Source organism: Tenrec ecaudatus, chromosome 1, assembly GCF_050624435.1.
Source record: "Tenrec ecaudatus isolate mTenEca1 chromosome 1, mTenEca1.hap1, whole genome shotgun sequence".
In the NCBI taxonomy this organism is placed as follows: Eukaryota; Metazoa; Chordata; class Mammalia; order Afrosoricida; family Tenrecidae; genus Tenrec; species Tenrec ecaudatus.
This window is the reverse complement of record NC_134530.1, coordinates 264,999,057-265,020,101: the sequence shown is the minus strand read 5'-3', so window position 1 is coordinate 265,020,101 and position 21,045 is coordinate 264,999,057. Positions and strand designations below refer to the sequence as shown.

Genomic DNA, 21,045 nt, shown 5'->3' with positions numbered 1-21,045 from the left:
GCAGGATAAACAATCTGGAGGAGAAAACAAAGGAATGACAGTTCCAGGGGACATGGGAGAGGGGAAGGTGGGGGAAAAGGAAGTGTGTGTTAAACCCAGGGATAAGGGAACAACAAGTGATTTAAAAATTGATGGCGAGGAGGGTGCAGGAGGCCTGGTAGGGCTTGATCAAGGGCAATGTAACCAAGAGGAATTACTGAAACTCAAGTGAAGGATGAACATGATAACGGGACCAGAGGAAATTAAAAGGAAATAGAAGACAGAATTAGGAGGCAAAGGGCATTTATAAAGGCCTAAATACAGACATGTGCATATGTAAAGATATTTATATGTGACGATGGAGAAATATATCTATCTGCATATATTTATAGGTTTAGTATTAAGGTAGCAGGTGGACATTGGGCCTCTACTCAAGTACTCCCTCAGTGCTAGAAACACTTTGTTCTATTAACCTGGCATTAAATGATGCTCACCTTCCTTATCTGATCACTGAAGACAAAGTGGGTGCATAAGTAAATATGGTGAAGAAAGCTGATGGTGCCTGGCTATCAAAAGATACAGCATCTGGGGTCTTAAAGGCTTGAAAATATACTAGTGGCCATCTAGCTGAGAAGCAACAAAGCCCACATGGAAAAAGCACACCAGTTTGGGTGATCACGGGGTGTTGATAGGATCCGGTATCAGGCACCAAAGAACAAAAAATCATATCATTGTGAATGAGGGGGAGTGTGGAATAGAGACCCAAAGCCCAGCAGGGAGGAGATGAGCCAGTCAGGGTGCAGTGTAGCAACGATGCAGCATACAACTTTCCTCTAGTTCTTTAATGCTTCCACGCCACTGCTATCATGACCCCAGTTCTACCTTACAAATCTGGCTAGACAAGAGGATGTACACTGGTACAGATAAGAACAGGCAACACAGGGAATCCCGGACAGATAAACCCCTCAGAACCAATAATGAGAGTAATGATACCAGAAGGGTAAGGGGAAGGTGGGGTAAAAAAAGAGGAACCGATCCCAATGATCTACATATAACCTCCTTCCTGGGGGACGGACAACAGAAAAGTGGGTGAAGGGAGACATTGGATAGTGTAAGACATGAAAAAAATAATAATTTATAAATTATCAAGGGTTCACGAGGGAGGAAAGGTGCGGGAGGGAGGGAGGGGAAAAATGAGGAGCTGATACCAAGGTCTCAAATAGAAAGCCAATGTTTTGAGAACGATGATGGCAACAAATGTGCAAATGTGCTTGACACAATGGCTGGCTGGCTGGATTGTGAGGAGAGTTGTATGAGCCCACAATAAAATGATTAAAAACCAAAACGGCGACAGTTGCCATTAAACTCCCTATATATATATTTCCTTTTTTGTTGTTTTTCTTGTCTTTCCACTTTCCCTCCGTGCTACTTTCTTTTTCCTTCCCCCTCCCTCTCCCCACTGACCCTGATCTTGCTGTAGCCCTAAAGTCTTCTCAGTTGGTATGAAAGCATGTTTCATTTTGCGATGAAACCCCTATTTATAGTGTCTTAAAATATTTATCTTTATAAGATTGACTAACTTTCCCAATTTGTCATGGAGTGTTTGACAGATTTGTCGTGGCTTTTAATAAGGTATAATATTCCATTGTGTCTATTTACCAGAGTTTGCCCATACAGTCCTCTAGAGAAGGGGTATTTGATCATTTCCATCTTCTTGCTATTGTAGAAATTGCTGCAAAAACAGCAATGTCTGTTCGTGCTTCGTTCTTGACTTCTCTAGGGTATACGCCTAGTAGAGAGATCGCAGGATCATAAAGCATTTGTCTTTGCATTGTTTAAGGAAGTGCCAGACTGGTTTCAATAGTGATGGTACAGTTCTGAAACCTGACCAGCAATGTCAGCATTACAATCCCTCCACATCTTCTCAAGCATTTACAATTTTCTGGGTTTTTAAAATTTTTAATTTCTTGGCTCTTCTAGAAAGACTTTCTAGTTTTCTTTGTATATGTCTTTTGTTTCCCTTGTTAGATTTATTCCTAGGTATTTCATCTTTAATAATTTTTGTAAATGGTATTGTTTTAATTTCCCTTTTGGAGTGCTCTTCTTTAATATGCAAGAATCTAGCCAATTTTTGTATGCTGGCTGTACCGCCTTTTAGATTGCCAAAATTTTCAATTGGTTCCAGCAACTTGTTAATGGAATCTTCGGGTTTTCTATATACATATGATTATACCATCTACTAATAAGTAGAGTTTCGTTTTTTTCTGTGCCAATATGGACAACTTTAATCCCTGGCTAAGACTTCTAGGACTCTATTAATGAGCATAGTGATAAAATGTAACCCTGTCTGATCCCCATTAAAAAGGGGAGCAGTGTCTTTAATTTTTCTCCATTTAGAGAGATGCTAGCCAATGTGTTCACATATATGGCCTCTATTATGTTGAGGAATGTCCCTTCTATTCTTATTTTGTCGAGTGTTTTGTCAAGAATGGATGTTATATCTGTATTAGCTCCCAATAAAATAGTTTTTTTGGGAAAAAAAAGAATGCTGACATAACTTGAAGAATGGAACCAATGTCATTGAAATGTACATATAAAATTGTTAAATTAGTGTATGTTTTGCTCTATATATTTTAACAAAAGTATTTTTAAGACTAAAATAATAAATACAAACATATTTAGCAAAAGAGAATGGATGTTGATTTTATTAAATGACTTTTCTGAATAGATTTATATAATCATGTGGTTTGGGTTATATGGAAAATTACATTATTTTTCTAATATGAAACCGTTCTTGAATACCTCATATGAGTCCCACTTGATTATAATGTATTATATTTGGCTTCTGTTGGCTAGAGTTTTGTTGAAAAATTTGGCATATATTCATCGGGGTTATGGGTTTTAAATTTTCAATTCAGAAGAAGTCTCTGCCTGGCTTATGTATCAGGTCTATACTCACTTCCTGAAATGAGTTTGGTACCATATTGTCCTTTTCTATACTCTGAAATAGTTCATGTGGTATGGGTGTTAACTCTTTTCTAAATGCTTACAATCCCCCAGTAACACTTTCTAGTCCCAGACTTTTCGGTGTTGGGAGTTTGGGGCAGTTGGGAACCCTAGTGGCATAAGGGGTTATGTGTTGGGCTGCTAACCACAAAGTCAACAGTTTGAAATCACTAGCCATTCTGAAGGAAAAAGATGAGGCTGTCTATGCCTTTAAACAGTTACAGTCTCGGAAACCCACAGGGGAAGTTCTACCCTGCCCTATAGGATCATTATTAGTTGGAATCAACTCAATGGCAGTAATTTTTTTGACTATAGGTTTGTTGAGGTTTTCTACATTAATCTATTTTAATTTAGTTAGGTAATGTGTTTCTAGAAATATATCCATCTTTGGGGGGGAAAGGAACTGGTGTTAACCCACCCAGGGACACGAGAACAATAAGTGATCCAAAATCAGTGGCAAGGAGGGTGTAAGAGGCCTGGTAGGGATTGATCAAGGGTAATGTAACCAAGAGGAATTACTGAAACCCCAATGAAGGCTGAGCATGATAGTGGGACAGGAGGAAAGTAAAAGGAAATACATGGGGAAAAAACGAAATAGAAGAGATAATTAGGAGGCAAAGGGTTTTTATAGAGGTCTAAATATAGGCATGTACATATATAAATATATTTATATATGATGATGGGGAAATAGATCTATATGCATATATTTATAGGTTTAATAATAAGGTAGCAGGTGGACAGTGGACCTCCACTCAAGTACACCCTCAATGAAAGAATAATCTGTTCCATTCAACAAGCAATCCATGATGCTCACCTTCCTGACACAATCGCTGGAGAGACAAATGTGTGCTTAATCAAATGTGGTGAAGAAAGCTGATGATGCCTGGCTATCAAAAGATATAGTGTCTGGGGTCTTAAAGACTTGAAGGTAAACAAGCGGCCATCTAGCTCAGAAGCAACAAAGCCCACATGGAAGAACACACCAGCCTGTGTGATCGAGTGGTCCCGAAGGGATCACTTATCAGGCATCAAAGAACAAAAAAATCATATCATTGGCTGCACACCTCCATGATAGGTTCGCTGAAGACAAATGGGTGCGTAAACAAATATAGAGAACAAAGCTGATGGTGCCCGGCTATCAAAAGAGATAATGTCTGGGGTCTTAAAGGCTTGAAGGTGAACAAGTGACCATCTACCTCAGAAGCAAAAAAGCCCACATGGAAGAAGCACACCAGCCAGTGCGACCACGAGGTGCCAAATGGACCAGGTATAAGGCATCATGCAAACAAAAAGATATATATGTATATGTGTGTGTATGTATATACATGTGTGTGTATGTGTGTGTGTGTGTGTGTGTGTGTATACCATATTGAATGAAGGGGGAATGCAGAGTGGAGACCCAAGGCCCAAGTGTCGACCACTGGAGATCCCCTCATAGAGGGGTTTAGGAGAGGAGATGGGTCAGTCAGGGTGCGAGGTAGTACCGATGAAGAACACAGCTTTCCCCCATATCCTGGATGCTTCCTCCCCCCAACTACCATGATCCGAATTCTACCTTGCAGGACTGGATAGGGCAGAGGTTGTACACTGGTGCATATGGGGGCTGGAGGCACAGGGAATCCAGGGTGTGAGGGGTAATGCTGGGAGAGTGGAGAGTGAGTGGGTTGGAAAAGGGGAACTGATTACAAGGATCCACATGTGACCTCCTTCCTGGGAGATGGACGGCAGAGAAGGGGGAGAAGGGAGACTCCAGATAGTGCAAGATATGACAAAATAACAATGTATAAATTACCAAGGGCACATGAGGGAGGGGGGAGCGGGGATGGAGGGAAAAAAAAAGAGGACCTGATGCAAAGGACTTAAGTGGAGAGCATATGCTTTGAGAATGATTGGGGCAGGGATTGTGCGGATGTGCTTTATACAATTGATGTATGTATATGTATGGATTGTGATAAGAGTTGTATGAACCCCTAATAAAATGTAAAAAAAGAAAAGAAAAAAAAAGAAAATGATTAGGGCAAAGAATTACAGAAGTGCTTTATACAATTGATGTATGTATATGTATGGATTCTGATAAGAGTTGTATGAGCCCCTAATAAAATGTTTAAAAATAAACAACCCATCTGTAGGCAGCTGGACATCCCCTTACAGAAGGGTCGCAGGGAGGAGATGAGCCAGTCAGGGTGCAGTATAGCAATGATGAAACATACAGCATACAACTTTCTTAAATGCTCCCCCTCCACACTATCATAATCCCAATTCTACCTTAAAAATCCAGCTAGACCAGAGCATGTACATTGGTACAGATAGGAACTGGTAACAAAGGGAATCAGGACACATGATCCCTTCAGGACCAATGGTGAGAGAGTGGAGGGTGGAGGGAAGGTGGGGTTGAAAGGAGGAACTGATTACAAGGATCTACATATATGCTCCTCCCTGGGGGACAGCCAACAAAAAAGTGGGTGAAGGGAGACATCAGACAGTGGGATATGACAAAATAATAATAATTTATAAATTATTAAGGGTTCATGAGGGAGGGAAGAGCAGGGAGAGAAGGGAAAAAATAAAGAGCTGATACTAAGGGCTCAAGTAGAAAGCAAATATTTTGAGAATGATGATGGCAACAAATGTACAAATGTGCTTGACACACAATGGATGGATGTATGGATTGTGATAAGAGTTGTATGAGCCCCAATAAAATGATTTTAAAAAGAAAAAAATGCATCCACTCTTTGTATTTTCAAGTTTGTTGAAATATAGTTCCTCATAATGCTGTGTGATTAAAATAATTCAGTCGGCTTTGTTGTGATGTCATCTATCTCGTTTATTAGTCCTAACACAGCTTTGATCCTTCTTCTCCTCTGTTAGGTTTGCCACTTTATCAATTGGTTAATCCTATTGAAGAACCAACATCTTGTGTTATTGATTTTTTTCCCATAGTTTTTTTTTATTTGCTGGATCATTTATAACTGATCTAATATTGGTGATTTGTTCTGGAGCTTGCGTGTTTGTGTTATTGATCTTGTTACAATTGTACTGATGTGCTAAAGTGTTTGTCTTAATTCTTTCTTCCCTTTTGATATGTGTACTTACTGCAATAAGCAGCCATCTGGGTACTGCCTTGCCATGTCCCAGAGATTTTGCTGTGTGGTATAGACATTTTCATTTCAAGAACAATTGTAAACAGTTTTATTGGCACATCTTCTACATATCATGAAACGCAATAGTTCATTCATATGAAGAATTGCGTAATCATCACCACACTTTCAGAACAATTTCTTCTTTCTTGCACTTGTTATTAGCTCCCCATTTTCACCCAACCTCCCCTGCCAAGAAACCTGTATTGTGTTCTGCATTTCTTCAATTATCCAGTGATTTTTGAATAAAATGTTCAATTTCATGTAATTGACTTATGGGGGCTAATCATCCTACAATTGATTTTTAATTTTATAGCATTTGCTCGGAAAAACTGGTTGGTCGTATCTTGATGTTTTTAGAAAATGAATTGTTTTTAATGTGTGTATTAGGATACTAATTTTTTCTTTTCATAGTTTAATATTTATCCACATATTTATGTTTTAATAAGATTCTTTGGTAGTGAGAAGGCCTATACTGACTATACAATTCTGATCCGCTGACTCCTATGGCTCCAGACTTTGCTTACTGTCGAAGTGCTTCAAATCAAGCTCACCCCAAGCACACCACCAATTGTGAAGATAGCACAGTGCGTCGAGTGTTTCATTCTTGTGCATAGGCTAGCTGTGGGCCAATTCTGACTCGATGTCACCCCAAAATAAACACAACCACCTCAGTTTCTCTGTTGAGCAACACAAGACAGTATGAAAAGTGCATGATGGGAAGGGAGCAGTAAATACAGTGAGCCCTTGAGCTAACCCATCCTAGTTCCATGCTCGTGGCACTTTTTTTGTGCTATTTATTTATTTTATTTTTTAAAAACATTTTATTAGGGGCTCATACAACTCTCATCACAATCCATACATATACATACATCAATTGTATAAAGCACATCTGTACATTCTTTGCCCTAATCATTCTCAAAGCATTTGCTCTCCACTTAAGCCCTTTGCATCAGGTCCTCTTTTTTTCCCCTCCCTACCCGCTCCCCCCTCCCTCATAAGCCCTTGATAATTTATAAAGTATTATTTTGTCATATCTTGCCCTGTCCAGTGTCTCCCTTCACCCCCTTTTTTGTTGTCCGTCCCTCAGGGAGGAGGTCACATGTAGATCCTTGTAATCGGTTCCCTCTTTCCAACCCACTCACCCTCCACTCTCCCAGTATCACCCCTCACACCCCTTGTCCTGAAGGGATCATCCACCCTGGATTCCCTGTGCCTCCAGCTCCTATCTGCACCAGTGTACATCCTCTGCTCTATCCAGACTTGCAAGGTAGAATTCGGATCATGGTAGTGGGGGGGGGGGGGAAGAGGAGGGGCGGGTTCTTTAAACTCACCGAGATTCAATTTTCTCCATCGAAAAATATAGACTTTTCACTGCCATCTAGTTGATTGTAACTCCATAGCAACCTCACAGCACTGGGCAGAACGTCCCCTGTGTGTTTGCAATACTGTAACCCTTTATGGAAGCAGGAAGCCTAGTCTTTCTCCCAAGGAGCAGTTGGCAGTTTCAAAGTACTGATATTGTGGCTAGCAGCCCAACGCTATCCAGGGTGCCTTGTGCCTGTAAGCTATACCATGCACAGTAAATGCTCGAGACGTGTTAGCTCCTTGTGTTTGGCACAAAATAAATCATCGATTGTTTCTTTTCCTTCCTTTTTCCGCAGTTGGGATATTTTTCTGATGATCACTGCTGGCATGAAGCTGCTACGAACTTCTTTCTGTAACCCAGTTCATCAGTTTGTCACCTTGAGTTTTACGGTCGTCTTTTTCCACTTTGACTACAAGGATATGTCAGAGAGTTTCCTACTGGATTTCTTCATGGTGTCCATTTTCTTTAGCAAGGCAAGTTCATTGGCTATTTTCTTCCACTTATACTTCAAAAAAGTGCTCTTCTTGTCAAATGTTGGTTCACCTTAGTGTGTTTCCTTTGTAGTTATAGAATAGAGTAAAATCGGATTATATGAATATATGCATGTCATTGAAGAGCTCTAGTGATGCAGTTGACTGTGTATTTGACTGTTAACCAAAAGGTTAGCTGTTCGAAACCACCAGCCACTCCACAGGAGAAGGACGAGGCTTTCCCATAGAGTTACAGACTCAAAATCCTGGAGGACAGGTCGACACTGCCCTATGGGGTAGCTCTGAATCAGAATTGACTTGTTCGCAATGAGTTTGGATTTTTTGATATGTGTTACCCTCCTTCTGCCATTTAGTAAATTCCCCATGGAATGTCAATATGGCATTTATTTGCTAAAAAAATCACGATTGTTTGAAACTTTAGGATTTTTGTTTCTCACACCATTACTATAGAATCTTAAAATTCACATACCATTTTTAAGATTACTGTAAAATCTTAAAATTCTCATGCCATTTCCTAGATCTTAAAATTCTTGAATTAAATGAATTATTAGGGAGTTTGACTTTTTTTTCTATGGAGAGAATGCTTAACCTTGGAGGGTAAAATTAGAGTATTGTCATGAGTTTGCTGTTGTCAAGCTCTGTTGACAACATCTCAGGACAACCGAACGAGACATTGCCCAGGTCGGCATCATCCCTGCGAAGCTCGAGCCCGCTGTTACAGCTACCATTGTTCATCCACTTGCTGAGGGTCTGCCCCTTTTCGCTGGCCTTTACCAAGCATAATTCATTTCTCCAGAGAGTGGTTCCTCCTCATGACATGTCCCAAGTACCCGAGAATATCTTATTATCCATGCTTACGGCTGTATTTCTCCCAGCACAGAGTTGTCTGTCTTTTGGCATTTCATGATATATTTGCTGTTCTTCACCAGCATCCTAACCTAAAGGCATCGCCTCTTCTTCACTTGTCTTTATTCACTGCAATATGAGTGATTGAACATTCATTGGCTTACATGAAGTCCACCTTAGTCTTCAAAGGAAAGAAATCTGTGCTTTTTAACATGTCAGAGTTTTTGCAGCAGATTTGCCCCCAATGCAATACATTGTTTAATTCTCTGATTGCTGCGAGTTAATTGGAGATCTAAGTAAAATTAAATTCTTAACAATTTCAATCTTTTATACATTTATGGTGACATTGTTTATTATTTCAGCTATGAGGACTTTTGCTTTCTTTATGTTGAGATGTAATCTATACGGAAAGCTGTTTTCTCTGATCTTCATCAGGAAATTCTACAAATCCTTTTTGCTTTGTTACCTCCATATCTGAGGTTATTAATGAAACTGCCTCCAATCCTAACACTGTGTCCTTCTTTATATAATCCGGATTCTTCAATTACTTATACAGCATACATATTGAGTATGGTTAAAGAATACAACCTTATGTCCCCTTTTTCTGATCTTAAATCCCTTAATATCCCCTTATTCTGTTAGAACTACCGACTCTTAGTATATACAGGTCCTGCATGAGCTCAATTAAGTGATCTGAAATTCATATCTTTCAATTGCTTCAAGCCCAAACTTCATGGGTTGTAAATTTGCATGTGGGTAATGAAAAATTTTAATCCAAGTAATGTACGGACATGGTATCTCATGTTTAACAAGACAGAGGTAAAATCATTGAACTCTTGCCTGAATTTCTACATAACAATATGTATGTTTACTACTGTAACAAAACCTTGGTCTGTAATCATAGATGCAAAGGAATTTAAATAAACGTAGTGACAGCTACATCTCTGCGCATGTTTCTTCACGCATTCCGTTTATAACAGCAGTCCTAAGGGTTCTGCCTGAGATTGACTTAATTAACACCTTCCTCCTTTCGGTTAATAACCTTTAAACTGTAAAGTTTTTATTTTTCTGATCTACAATGTCTTTTTTGGGGGGGGAGTATTATTTATTTAAACATTTTATTGAGGGCTCTTACAACTCTTGTAACAATTCATACATCAATTTGTACCAAGCGCATTTGTACATATGTTGCCATAATTATTTTCTAGACATTTATTTTCTATTGTGCCCTTGGTGCCAGCTCCTCTTCCCCCTTTCATGGCCCCTTGATAAATTATAAATTATTATTATTTTCATACCTTACACTGACCACTGTCTCCCTTCCCCCATTGTTTCTGGTGTTCACCACCCCCTGGTGGGGGTGTGTGTGCAATTATGTGTCGATCATTGTGATTGGTTCCCTCTTCCTTCCCTCCTCTCCCCACATCCTCCTGGCCCCTGGTATTGCTACTCCCATTGCTGTTCCTGGATTCCATGTGTCATTAGCTCTTATGACTTATCTGTACTAGTGTACATGCTCCAGTCTAGCCTGCAGTGCAAGGTAGGACTAGGGTCACGATAGTGGGGGTAAGGAAGTCTCAAAGAACCAGAGGAGTATTGTGTGTTACTGCACCCTGATTGACTCATCCCTTCCCTGTGACTTTTCTGTGAGGGGATGTCCCAATGTCTACAGATGGGCTTTGGGTCTCTGCTCATTCTCAACAATATGTTTTTGTTTGTTTGTTTTGGGTCTTCTGATGCCTGTTAACCAGACCCAGCAACACCTCATGATCGCACAGGCTGGTGTGATTTTTCCATGTGGGCTTGTGATAGCTTGTTTCACTCCAAGCCTTTAAGATCCCAGGCACTATATCTTTTGATAGCTAGGCACCATCTGCTTTCTTCACCACATTTGCTTGTGCACCCATTTTGTCTTCAGCAATTGTGCCAGGAGGGTAAGCATCAGAGAATGCCAGGTTGTTAGAACAAAGTTTTCTTGCACTGAGGGAGGGCTTGAGCTGAGGACCAAAGTCTGTCCATATACTCAGTGTATTGCCATATAAATATATGTACATGGGCCAATACCTCTATTTTATGAATTACTGTATTAACATATGTACACACCTATGCTTATACCTTTATCTATATCATTGCTTCCTAGATTGTTCCTCTGTTTCCTTTCACCTTCCTCCTGCCCCACCATCATGCTTACCCTACTTCCACCTCTTAGTAGTTCATCTCAACTAGGTTGCTGTTGCTCCAACACCCCCGGGACCTCCATGTCCTTGTTGTTGACTTTAATTCCCTAGTTTCTCCTTGTCTATGTTGTTGTCTGCTCACCACTCCCTTCTCCCCAATTTCTCCTCCCAGTCCCTCCAAGACCATTGCTCCTGTTGCTTTCTCCACCAGCTTGCTTCCCATGCCCATCTTATATAAGTAGGCAACTTAACAATAGCAGAGACCCAACAATAACAATAGAAGAAAAAAAGTTTGAAAAAAGAAAACGGAAAAAAAAACCATACATAATTCCAGGTCTGCCGCGAACCTTAACGACTGTCTCCCCACTGTCCCTGGGGGAATTCCAGGAGCTGCCCCTCCAAACCTGAAGTCTATTTTGGGGACTCTCCAGGGGCTTTGTGTCTTTTCTTTGCTCCCATTCCTGTTCTGTTATGTCCTTGGTTTGCCCCGCTGTGGGGGGGATTCAGACTGGACTCTCTCCCTGCCCCGTGTCCCCAGTTTGGTCCTCTGTCGCAGTGTGCTCCAGTGAGGGGACATCTTGTCTTGAGCTGTTGTCCGCCCTACAGTCCGCTCTGTGCCTTAGCAGCTCCCTGCAGGGATGCTGTCCTCCGGGCTTGGTGTGCTGACATGGGGTCTAGACCACTTCCATGTGGGCGTGGCAGGCCAGCCCCTCTCCCTAACCTGTAGGGTTAGTGTTGTCCTCTGTAGCTCCTACGCCGAGGGAGGGGCTCAGTTTGGCTCTGATTGGGGCTGGCCCTGCAGCCCAATCTTTTCATGCAATGCTCCTCAGTTATGTTGCCCTGGATATTTGGTGCACCCTGGTGGGGTCTGCATTGCACACTCCCAATTCTGTGGAGACATAAACAATACTGTCCCCAAGGGTGGGTTAGTGCCCTGCTCCCCTCATGCCATCTTCTTTCCTCCCTTCTTCGCACCCCTGCCCCCTTTCACCTTCTTTGTGTTGGGATAACATGTACATCCTAATTTCCGGGATTGGATTGCAGGAGCCCTGGTGGTGCTGTCGGGTCAGCGTTGGACTGTGAACTGCTTGGTAATTGGTGTAAATCTAGCAAGGGTTCTATGGGAGAAAGATAAATCTATTTGCTTATATGAATATTACAGCTTCAGCAATACTGACCAATACTGGAGCACTTGAGTCAGATTTAACTCTATGGCAGTAGACTTGTTTTTTGGTTATTTCAGAAACCTGGCCTTGGTCTTTTACCGTACACATTTGTTTCTTGTTTGCATAAATTCTCACTGGTCCTAATAAATGCATCCCATTTTCATGATTGTTCAAATCATAGAATTCCACTTTCGATTGCCCTTCATTATGATAAATTCCTGTACCTTACATAATAGTGTGATAATATATCTTATGCTCTTTAAAACATTTATGAAATTATTGTAAATAATTTCATTGCTTTCAGTGGCAAAGGCTTATTATTGCCAGGCATAAAATGTGTTGGCATTCAAAGATGATCACCTAATGTGGGCTGAATTGTGTTCTAGACTCTGGCATTTCTCTCTCTCATCTCTGACATGGTCTATGTAGTAGGCTGGATGTCTTGAGAGGACAAGATGGATAAAGTCTGGGTGGCTTATATGAGGAGGCCTGGGTCACCGTGGGCTGAAACACTGCCGGTCCTGCGACATCCTCACAGTTGTCATATCTGAGCCCATTGTTGAAGCTACTGGGTCAAGTCATCTCTTTGAGGGCTTTTCTTTTTTTCTCTGTCCCTCGCCTTGACCAGGCATGTTGTTCTCTCCCAGCGACAATTCTCTCCTGATAACATGTCCATAGCATGTTGCTACTAAAGAGCATTTTGGCTGTGCTTTTGCCAGGACAGATGTGATGGTTCTTTTTGGCAGCCCATGGTAATTTTCAGTATTCTTCACCAGCACCATCAGTTAAGTGCATCAATTCTTCGTCAGGCTTCCTTATTCAACATCAAGCTTTCGCATGTGTAGGAGGTCATGGAAAGTGACATGGCTTGGGTGAGGTGCACTTTAGTCCTCAAAGAAATCTCCTTGCTGTGAACACCTCCGAGAGGTCTCGGAGAGCAGATTTGACCAAAGCAATGCATCTTTTGATCCCTTGACCGCTGCTTCCCTGAGCATTACTTGTGAATCCAAGCAAGGTGAAATCCTTGGGAACTTCCATCTTTTCTCCACTTATCTTGATGTTACCTATTGGTCCAGTTGTGAGCATTTTTGCTTTCTCTTCCACTCATAATCCATACTGAAGGTTGATCTTCATCAGCAAGTGCTTCAAGCCCATCTCTATTGCAATTAGCAAGATTGTGTCATCTGCATATTGCAGGTTCAGTCTTCCTCCAATCCTTATACCACATTCTTTTTCATATAATCTAGCTTCTTTGATTATTTGCTCAGCATATAGACTGACTAAATAGTAGGTAGAAAAGGTTATTGTGATTCTCACAACGCACTGCTGAGAAGGGTCTCAAGGTTATTAACAAGACGTGGATGGGCATATGTTTTTCTTGGAATAAAGGAGCTGCATAAGACATATGGTAATACATAAGTGGTCTTTCAGTCTCCAGGGATAAAAAGAAAGGAAGAGGATATTATTAAGATGATCTCCAGCATTAGATGAAAGTATAAAAGGACTAGGTAAGAAGACTTCCAGGGGACCTGCATACACCAGTATGCCCTGCTTCAATTACTCCGTGGATCCTCCTGATTCATAAACATTGTTTGCTCTCTGTCAACTAGCCTTGGTGAAAATGAGAAATGATGAGTTGCCTGGATAGAGGTCAAGGTGAAAGATGAACACATTGCAAGCAAAGGCATGGTGGGTGGAAACTGCAAAATGAACGATGCTCTGGGGTTTCATATATGAGACCAGGGGGGATACAGGTCCCTTTGTATACATGACTTGACACATGACACACCATAGAGTGACTTGTGGTCTGTGTGTGGCCAATCCCATCCATCCCATCCATTTTCTTCCCTCATGTCCTCAGTTCCTTCCTCTCTCTATTATTCCCTCTTCTTTAAGAACTCATGTAATCATTTGCAGTGTTTTGGGTATGTCTAGTTCTTTGGTGAATACGACTTATGGTAGGTGAGACTATTTGGTTATGAGAACATTGTGCCAGGAGCAGGCTATTTTGTGTTCTGTCTCTGATCCTAAGGAAAATTATAAATCCTACCCTTTCCTGATACTGTTAGTAGTTTTAGTGAGAAAAGGAAAAATTAGAAGCCAGACCTGAGAGAATCCACCCAGCACTTGTCAAACGCATTACACATTAAAATGAATTTTCACAGATCATTAGTTTAACATGGAGGTGGACTCTTTCATCGGTTAAGAAATGGAAAATTATTTAAAATGAGATCCGTTAGGATAAAGCTGTGTGAATCATCACATAAGGAGCATGTTATGTATGTCTGCAATTAACATTTAAGTTATTTGAAATCAAAATTTCTAAATAGATTTTCCATTATGTATAGGATGCAAATGAAAAATCTTAAAAAATACCATTGCTAGGATCCATAGTTTGACAGAAAGTATTTGGTCAACAAACATTTATCAAGTATCTGTGAAATACCTGACACGAGTCCAGTCTGACCTGCAGTGACCCTATGCACAGCAGAACAAAGCACTGCACGGTCCTGCGCCATCCTCACAATTGTTCTGTGTGCATTGACGCGGCCACTGTGGCAATCCATCTCATCGAGGGCCTTCCCACCGCCCCCCATTCTTTTTGCTGCCTTCCACTTTACTAAACATGATGTCCTTCTCCAGGGATTGGTCACCCTGATAATATGGCCAAAGTTTTTAAGATGAAATCTTGCCATCCTTGCTTCTAAGGAGCACTTTGGCCTCACTTCCATCAATTCAGATTGGGTTGTCCTTTTAGCAGTCCATGGTATTTTCAATACTCTTCTCCAGCACGGCACTTCAAATGCATCGATTCTTCTACAGTATTCCATACTCGGTGTCCAATTTTCACCTGCAGATAATGCAATGGAGAATACCATGGCTTGGGTCAGGCACACCTGAGTCCTCAGAGTAAGATCTTGCTTTTTTTTTTTTAAACATTTTATTAGGGACTCACAACTCTTATCACAATCCATACATACATCAGTTGTATAAAGCACATCTGTACATCCTTTGCCCTAATCTTTTTCAAAGCATTTGCTCTCCACTTAAGCCCTTTGCATCAAGTCCTCTTTTTTCCCCTCCCTTGTTTTTTAATATTCTACAGAGGTCGCGTGCAGCAGATTTACCCAATGCAGCACATCTTGTTATCTCTTGACTGCTGCTTCCATGAACATTAATTGTGGATCCATATAAGACAAAATCCTTCACAACTTCAACCTTCTCTGCATTTATCATGATGTGACCTCTTGGTCCAGTTGTGAGGATTTTGGTCTTCCGTACATTGAGTGGTAATCCATACTGAAGGCTACAGCCCTTGACCTTCAGCAGCAAGTGCTTCAAGTCCTTCTCATTTTTAGTAAGCAATGTGTACCATCTGCATATTGCAGGTTGTCAGAAAGCCTTCTTTCAGTCCTCATGCTGCACTCTTTTTCATATAATCTGGCTTCTCTGATTATTCGCTCAGCCTACAAATCGCACAAGTGTGGTAGAAGGATGCCACCCTGACGCACACCTCTCCTGATTTTAAACCATGCACAGTCTCTTGTTCTGTTCGCACAACTGCCTCTTGATCCACGCACAAGTTGTGGAATTCCCATTCTTTTCAAGGCGATCCACAGTTTCTTAAGGTCCACGCAGTCAAACGCCTTCACATAGCCAATGAAACACAAGTAAACGTCTTGCTGGAATTTTCTGCTTTGAGCCAAGATCCATCTGACATCAGCAATGATATCCCTTGTTCCACATTCTTTTTGAATCCAGCCTGAATTTCTAGGCACTACCTGTCAGTTTACTGCTGCAACCATTGTTGAATGATCTTCAGCAAAATTTCACTGTGCGCATTATCTAGAACATCGTTCTGTAGTTTACACATTCTGTTCAGTTACCTTTCTTTTTATTTATTTAATTTTTAAAAATCACTTTATTGGGGAAGTCACCTTTCTTTGGAATGGGCACAAATATGGAATTCTTCCAGTCAGTTGGCCAATTAGCCGTCTTTCAAATATCCTGACATAGATGTAAGTGCTTCCAGTGCTTCGGCAACCTTTCTATAGGTATTCTGTCAACCCTGGGAGCCTTGTTTTTGGCTAATGCATTCCGTTCAATTTGAACTTCCTTCATCAGCACCACTGGTTCTTGCTCATGATACCTCCTGAAATGGTGGTGTAGACAATAGCTTTACTGATAATGGATTAGCAGGCAAAAGTGGAGTAATCTATTCAGATAGGAGGGGTAGTGTTGTTGATTTAAGTGATTCAATGGAATGTAGGGGTCCGAAGTTCCTATCTTTCTAATTCCATGTCCCAAAGTCCCCATCGCTAGTTTCATACTCCCACTTCTTCTCAATTAATCCCTTCATTGTAACATCAGATACCATTCAAGGGTGGAATTCAGCTGGTGTTAGCATTCAGCCACTCTTTCAATAAAACTCCGGGCTTTGGGTTTCAGCTAAATCAGCTTTGCTACTTCTGTCTTTTGGGCACAGTTGGATACGTTAGGTCTTTCTTAAGGCACTTGAGCTGTGCCTCCAAAGCCCTGAGCTCACTTCTTTCCTTTACTGTTTTGTCTATTGTAAGTAGCACCAACCAACCAGCTTTCCTATACTCTCATCCTGATACAATTTCAGAGAAATAGCAAACACGTGATCTCTCAGAACCTTGCTTATAACCAATTCTTCGTCTATTGGCAATGATGTTTTGCATATTAGCAATGCTTCCTCAACCCATGGATTAATAGTGCCCCTTTTTATAAATACAGGCAGGGCTATCAATACTTTGGAAGCCGACACTTGAGAACTCAGCAGACTTAAGAACCAATTTTGAAAACTCGTCCCTGTGATTTTATTTTCCATAATCATTCTGAGTACCAAGGGAAGCTTACATACGCGTGAAGAGTTTTACGTTCAAGAATGACTCACCTGGTTGTGGAGGCCAGCAAGTCCAGAGTCTGGGGTCAGGGCTATCTTGACTTGCATAACCGCTGATGACCTGAAGACCATTAGGTCCCTTCACAGGCTTCTGGCTGCAGACACATGAAGCCAAGGCAGCAGGCAGCGGACCATTTCCAGTATCAGCAGGCACCACGTAGACTGCAGACTCCAGTCTAAAGAACTAGGGATTTGGAGGACTAGCCAGATGAAGGAGCTAGAGACAATAAAGAGCAAACAAGCTGTCACCGATTGTCCACTTATATTGGAAGCGGGTCACACATGCGGGACACTTCCTTTTAATTGATTAGGTCGGGGCTGTGATCAGAGAAAGGGTGATGCATCCTCCCCTAATCTTTTTACAACGACACATAAGCAGATCCCATTATGAAAGTGATTAAATTATGGTAAGTCACATGATAGTGGCTTATTAGGTCTTGACTGCCAAACACCGAGAATCCCAGTTTAGCTAAGTTGATTCAAAACCTTTACAATCACAGAGCTTATCAAGTTGTGAGAATTATCCCAGTTTCCTTTTTTTCTAAGTCGTTCGTAAATGGGCATTATATTTTTGTCAAGTGCTTTTCTGCACTGGTAGATATTACTGTGTGTTTTATTTTCAACCTGTGAGTACACTGAATTCTGTGGTGGCATAATAGTTGAGCACTTGGCTGTGAACCAAAAGGTTGGATATTTGAATCCAATGAATCCACCCACTGCTCCACAGGAAAAAAGACATACTGACCTGCTCCTGTACAGATTTCGGTCTAACGGACATGGCATGCCAGCTGTACTCTGTTCTGTAGGCACACTATGTGTCAGAACTGATTCAACTCTATATGACAACAACACAGTGGATTCTATTGATTGGACTTTCAATATTAAGTTACCTTTCCTTACCTGGAGTAAACACCACTTGGTCATAGTACACTTTTGTTAAAATAATAATATTTATATTTTGTTAATGATTTTTGTATCTATATTCATGAGAAGGAGTCTTGGAGTACAGTAGTTAAACACTCAACTGCCTACCGAAACCATCCAGTCATTCTGTGTGTGTGTGTGTGTGTGTGTGTGTGTGAACCTGCTTCTGTAAAGGTTTATAACCTAGGAAATCCTATGGGGAAATTCTCCCTTTACCTACATGGAAATTATGGGTTGGAATCAACCCAATGGCAGTGAGTTTGATTTTGGGTTTATATTCATGAGAAATATTGGCCTATTGTTTTTGTATGTGTGTGTGTGTCTGCTAGTCCTATGTTTTTATGTCTCTTCAAATTATGAGAGTAAGTGAAAAAAGTGGTATTATGAAATCATAGAATTCTTTATGAAAAAAATTATCAAATATAAAACTATTGTTTCCCATGGTATATCCCCCATATACCAGTGGTTCTCAACCTTCTTAATGCCACTACCCTTTAACTCATTTCCTCATGTTGTGGTGACCCCCCCAACCATAAAATTATTTTTGTTGTTCCTTCATAACTGTAATTTTGCTACTGTTATGAATTGGGCTACCCCCGTGAAAGGGTCATTTGACCCCCAAAGGGGTCGTGACCCACAGGTTGAGAACTGATGCCCTATACATTTCTGGTCAGTGTTTCCATCTCTCTAACCCTTTCCCAAATAATTCCGTGCTTGCACTCCACTCAAACGGCAGTTTTGACATCTTCAAGGGACTCAAATTATGTTCCTTTTATGAGTTTGGGAAAGAAAAAGAAGCCTGAAGGACTGAGATCAAGGGTTGGTTGGTAAAGTTTCCTAACAGAATGATCATATCACAGCCTTGCTACCCTTGAAGAATGAGCTGGCGCGTGGTGAGGAAAGGAGCACAATTCCTTGGTGCAACTTTCCTGGCCCTTTTCTCACCAACGTAGTTTTCAATTTTCTTCACCGGTCTTTATAAGCCCTCTTGGTCACCTTGTGCCCTTCAAGGAAATGTATTACCTTTATGGACTCCCTCCCACCAAGAATTGTCATAACCTCCCGAGACCGCTCTGCATTGACTCCAACTGACCCGGCGGATCGTCCCAGCCATCACTGTTTTGGGTAGGACTTTTTTGGGGGGCATGCACCCTAAAGAGTCTAAGCCGAGTGCATTACTTAGACAGCTTGTCGGCCGCCATCTGCTAATCACATAGACGTGTTTAAACAACTTTTGAGAGGAAGGCCATGATTTCAGTATTAACTGACTCTACAAAAATACTTTTGACTTATCGTTGCCCTGGCTTAATATTGGAAAGTTTTGATAGTTTGTGTTTTGAGGGATTGGTCCATTTTTTTCTCAATTACAATTTGTATGCATACTGTATTTCATGTTGTTGCTAGGCTCCAAAGGGTTGTTCCGCACCCTGGCAATTCCGCGTACGAGAGAATGAACCATTGCCTGACTCACGCCATCCTTAGTCCCAGCTGCCAATGATTATGTACTCTTAACAGCAGATGGGGGAGAGATAGGCATAGATCATGATTTTGAAGCAATGCCATAAAATAAGTAAAATAACCTATATTTACCAATTGCCAACAAGTACATTCTAACTCATGGCAACTATGTGTGTCAGAGTAGAACTGTGATGGATGGTTCTTCCAAAATAGATCATCACATCTTTCTTCAGAGATACCTGGGGGAGGGGGACTCAGGGGGCGGGAACTCCAAACTTTCCCTTAGCAAATGAATGTGTGACTCATTTCCACCACCCAGGGACTTCTATCCACAGTTACTAAATACTTTCAAGGCTAGGTCTGCAGTGTAAAATTTTATATGGATTATCTCATTTGATTTTCATTATAAATTTATGAGGTAGATATTATTTCATCCAGTTTTGTGTATGAGAGAATGAAGGCTTAGAGAAGTGTTAAGTTACTTATCCAAGATCACACAACTAGTAAGAGACAGCTATGGGATAAGAACACAGGTCTAACTCCAACACGCATGTTTGTCACCATGGGGCTGGACATATTATGTTCCATATAATATGGGATTACAGTATATGCCAAATACTGTGGAAATATCCAGGAGGGGGCACCTCATTTAGGGAAACGGGGAAAGTGTCATGGAAAACTTCAGAAGGGATGCCACTTTGAACCTCTCTTTAATTACTTTTTATTTCCTCTTATTGACTTATTTCTTGGATGCCCTGGTGTTGCAAGTTAAGGGCTTAGCTACTGTTAGGTCTCTGAGGTGGCTTACCTCTGTTCTTATAAATTAAAACATGGAAAGAATTCCTGCGGCAGAAGCACTTTTAATGTTAACTCTGCATTAAAGTTTATCATACCTGGAATGTCTACTAGAGAGATTAAAATGAGTAATTTCTTAAGATTGACAGGCCTACAATATAAAACAACAAATTTTATGAAAAACAATGTACCTATTTGGGTACAAATTTACTGACATAATTAGACCGCCAGGCTTAAGGGAGAAATCCCATCCTCCAACCTGCAAGAGAGCATTGGAACAAGAGGGAGCGGCTTGCCTCAGTCTGCTATTTACCCCCTCCTGTCCCCACTGGCTGAGGGGTTGGGGTGGGCATGGTAGAGGGTATTGGCCAATCTTATAGGCTGAGTTCAGGCACACCTGTGTGATGTCACCCTGGCACCTAGGTGTGGGTGTGTCCAGGTTGATCTCAACCTGTAACCCAGCAATAGTTTAGTTTAATTAGTAAAACAAATGTCTGATTTTAACTTTATGTTCTTTTAAGAACAATCTACATGGTGCCCTTGGGGATGGTTGATAATGTTCTCTAATATAAAATGACAATACTGTCTCTAAGGCGAACCAGAGACATATATAAAGCATAATCGAATGAGTGGATTTTGGGTTTCCATTTAATTCTAGCCCAAATCTTAGAACAATCAGTTCTTACAACATGCCCCTTTGTGATGCTTGACCTCATGAAGAGATCACTGAAGATTTGGATGCTACCGCAAAGTGAAGAAACTAGATGGTC

General features: G+C 41.0%; 1 protein-coding gene across 1 annotated transcript in view; it reads left to right on the top strand.

Annotated features, from left to right (window-relative positions):
- Positions 1-21,045, top strand: part of PCNX2 (pecanex 2) — a 357,992-nt gene that overhangs the window by 229,002 nt on the left and 107,945 nt on the right. The window contains exon 21 of the mRNA XM_075532150.1: positions 7,787-7,964. Within this exon, the coding sequence (XP_075388265.1) occupies positions 7,787-7,964 (178 nt within the window). The remainder of the gene's footprint in view (positions 1-7,786; positions 7,965-21,045) is intronic.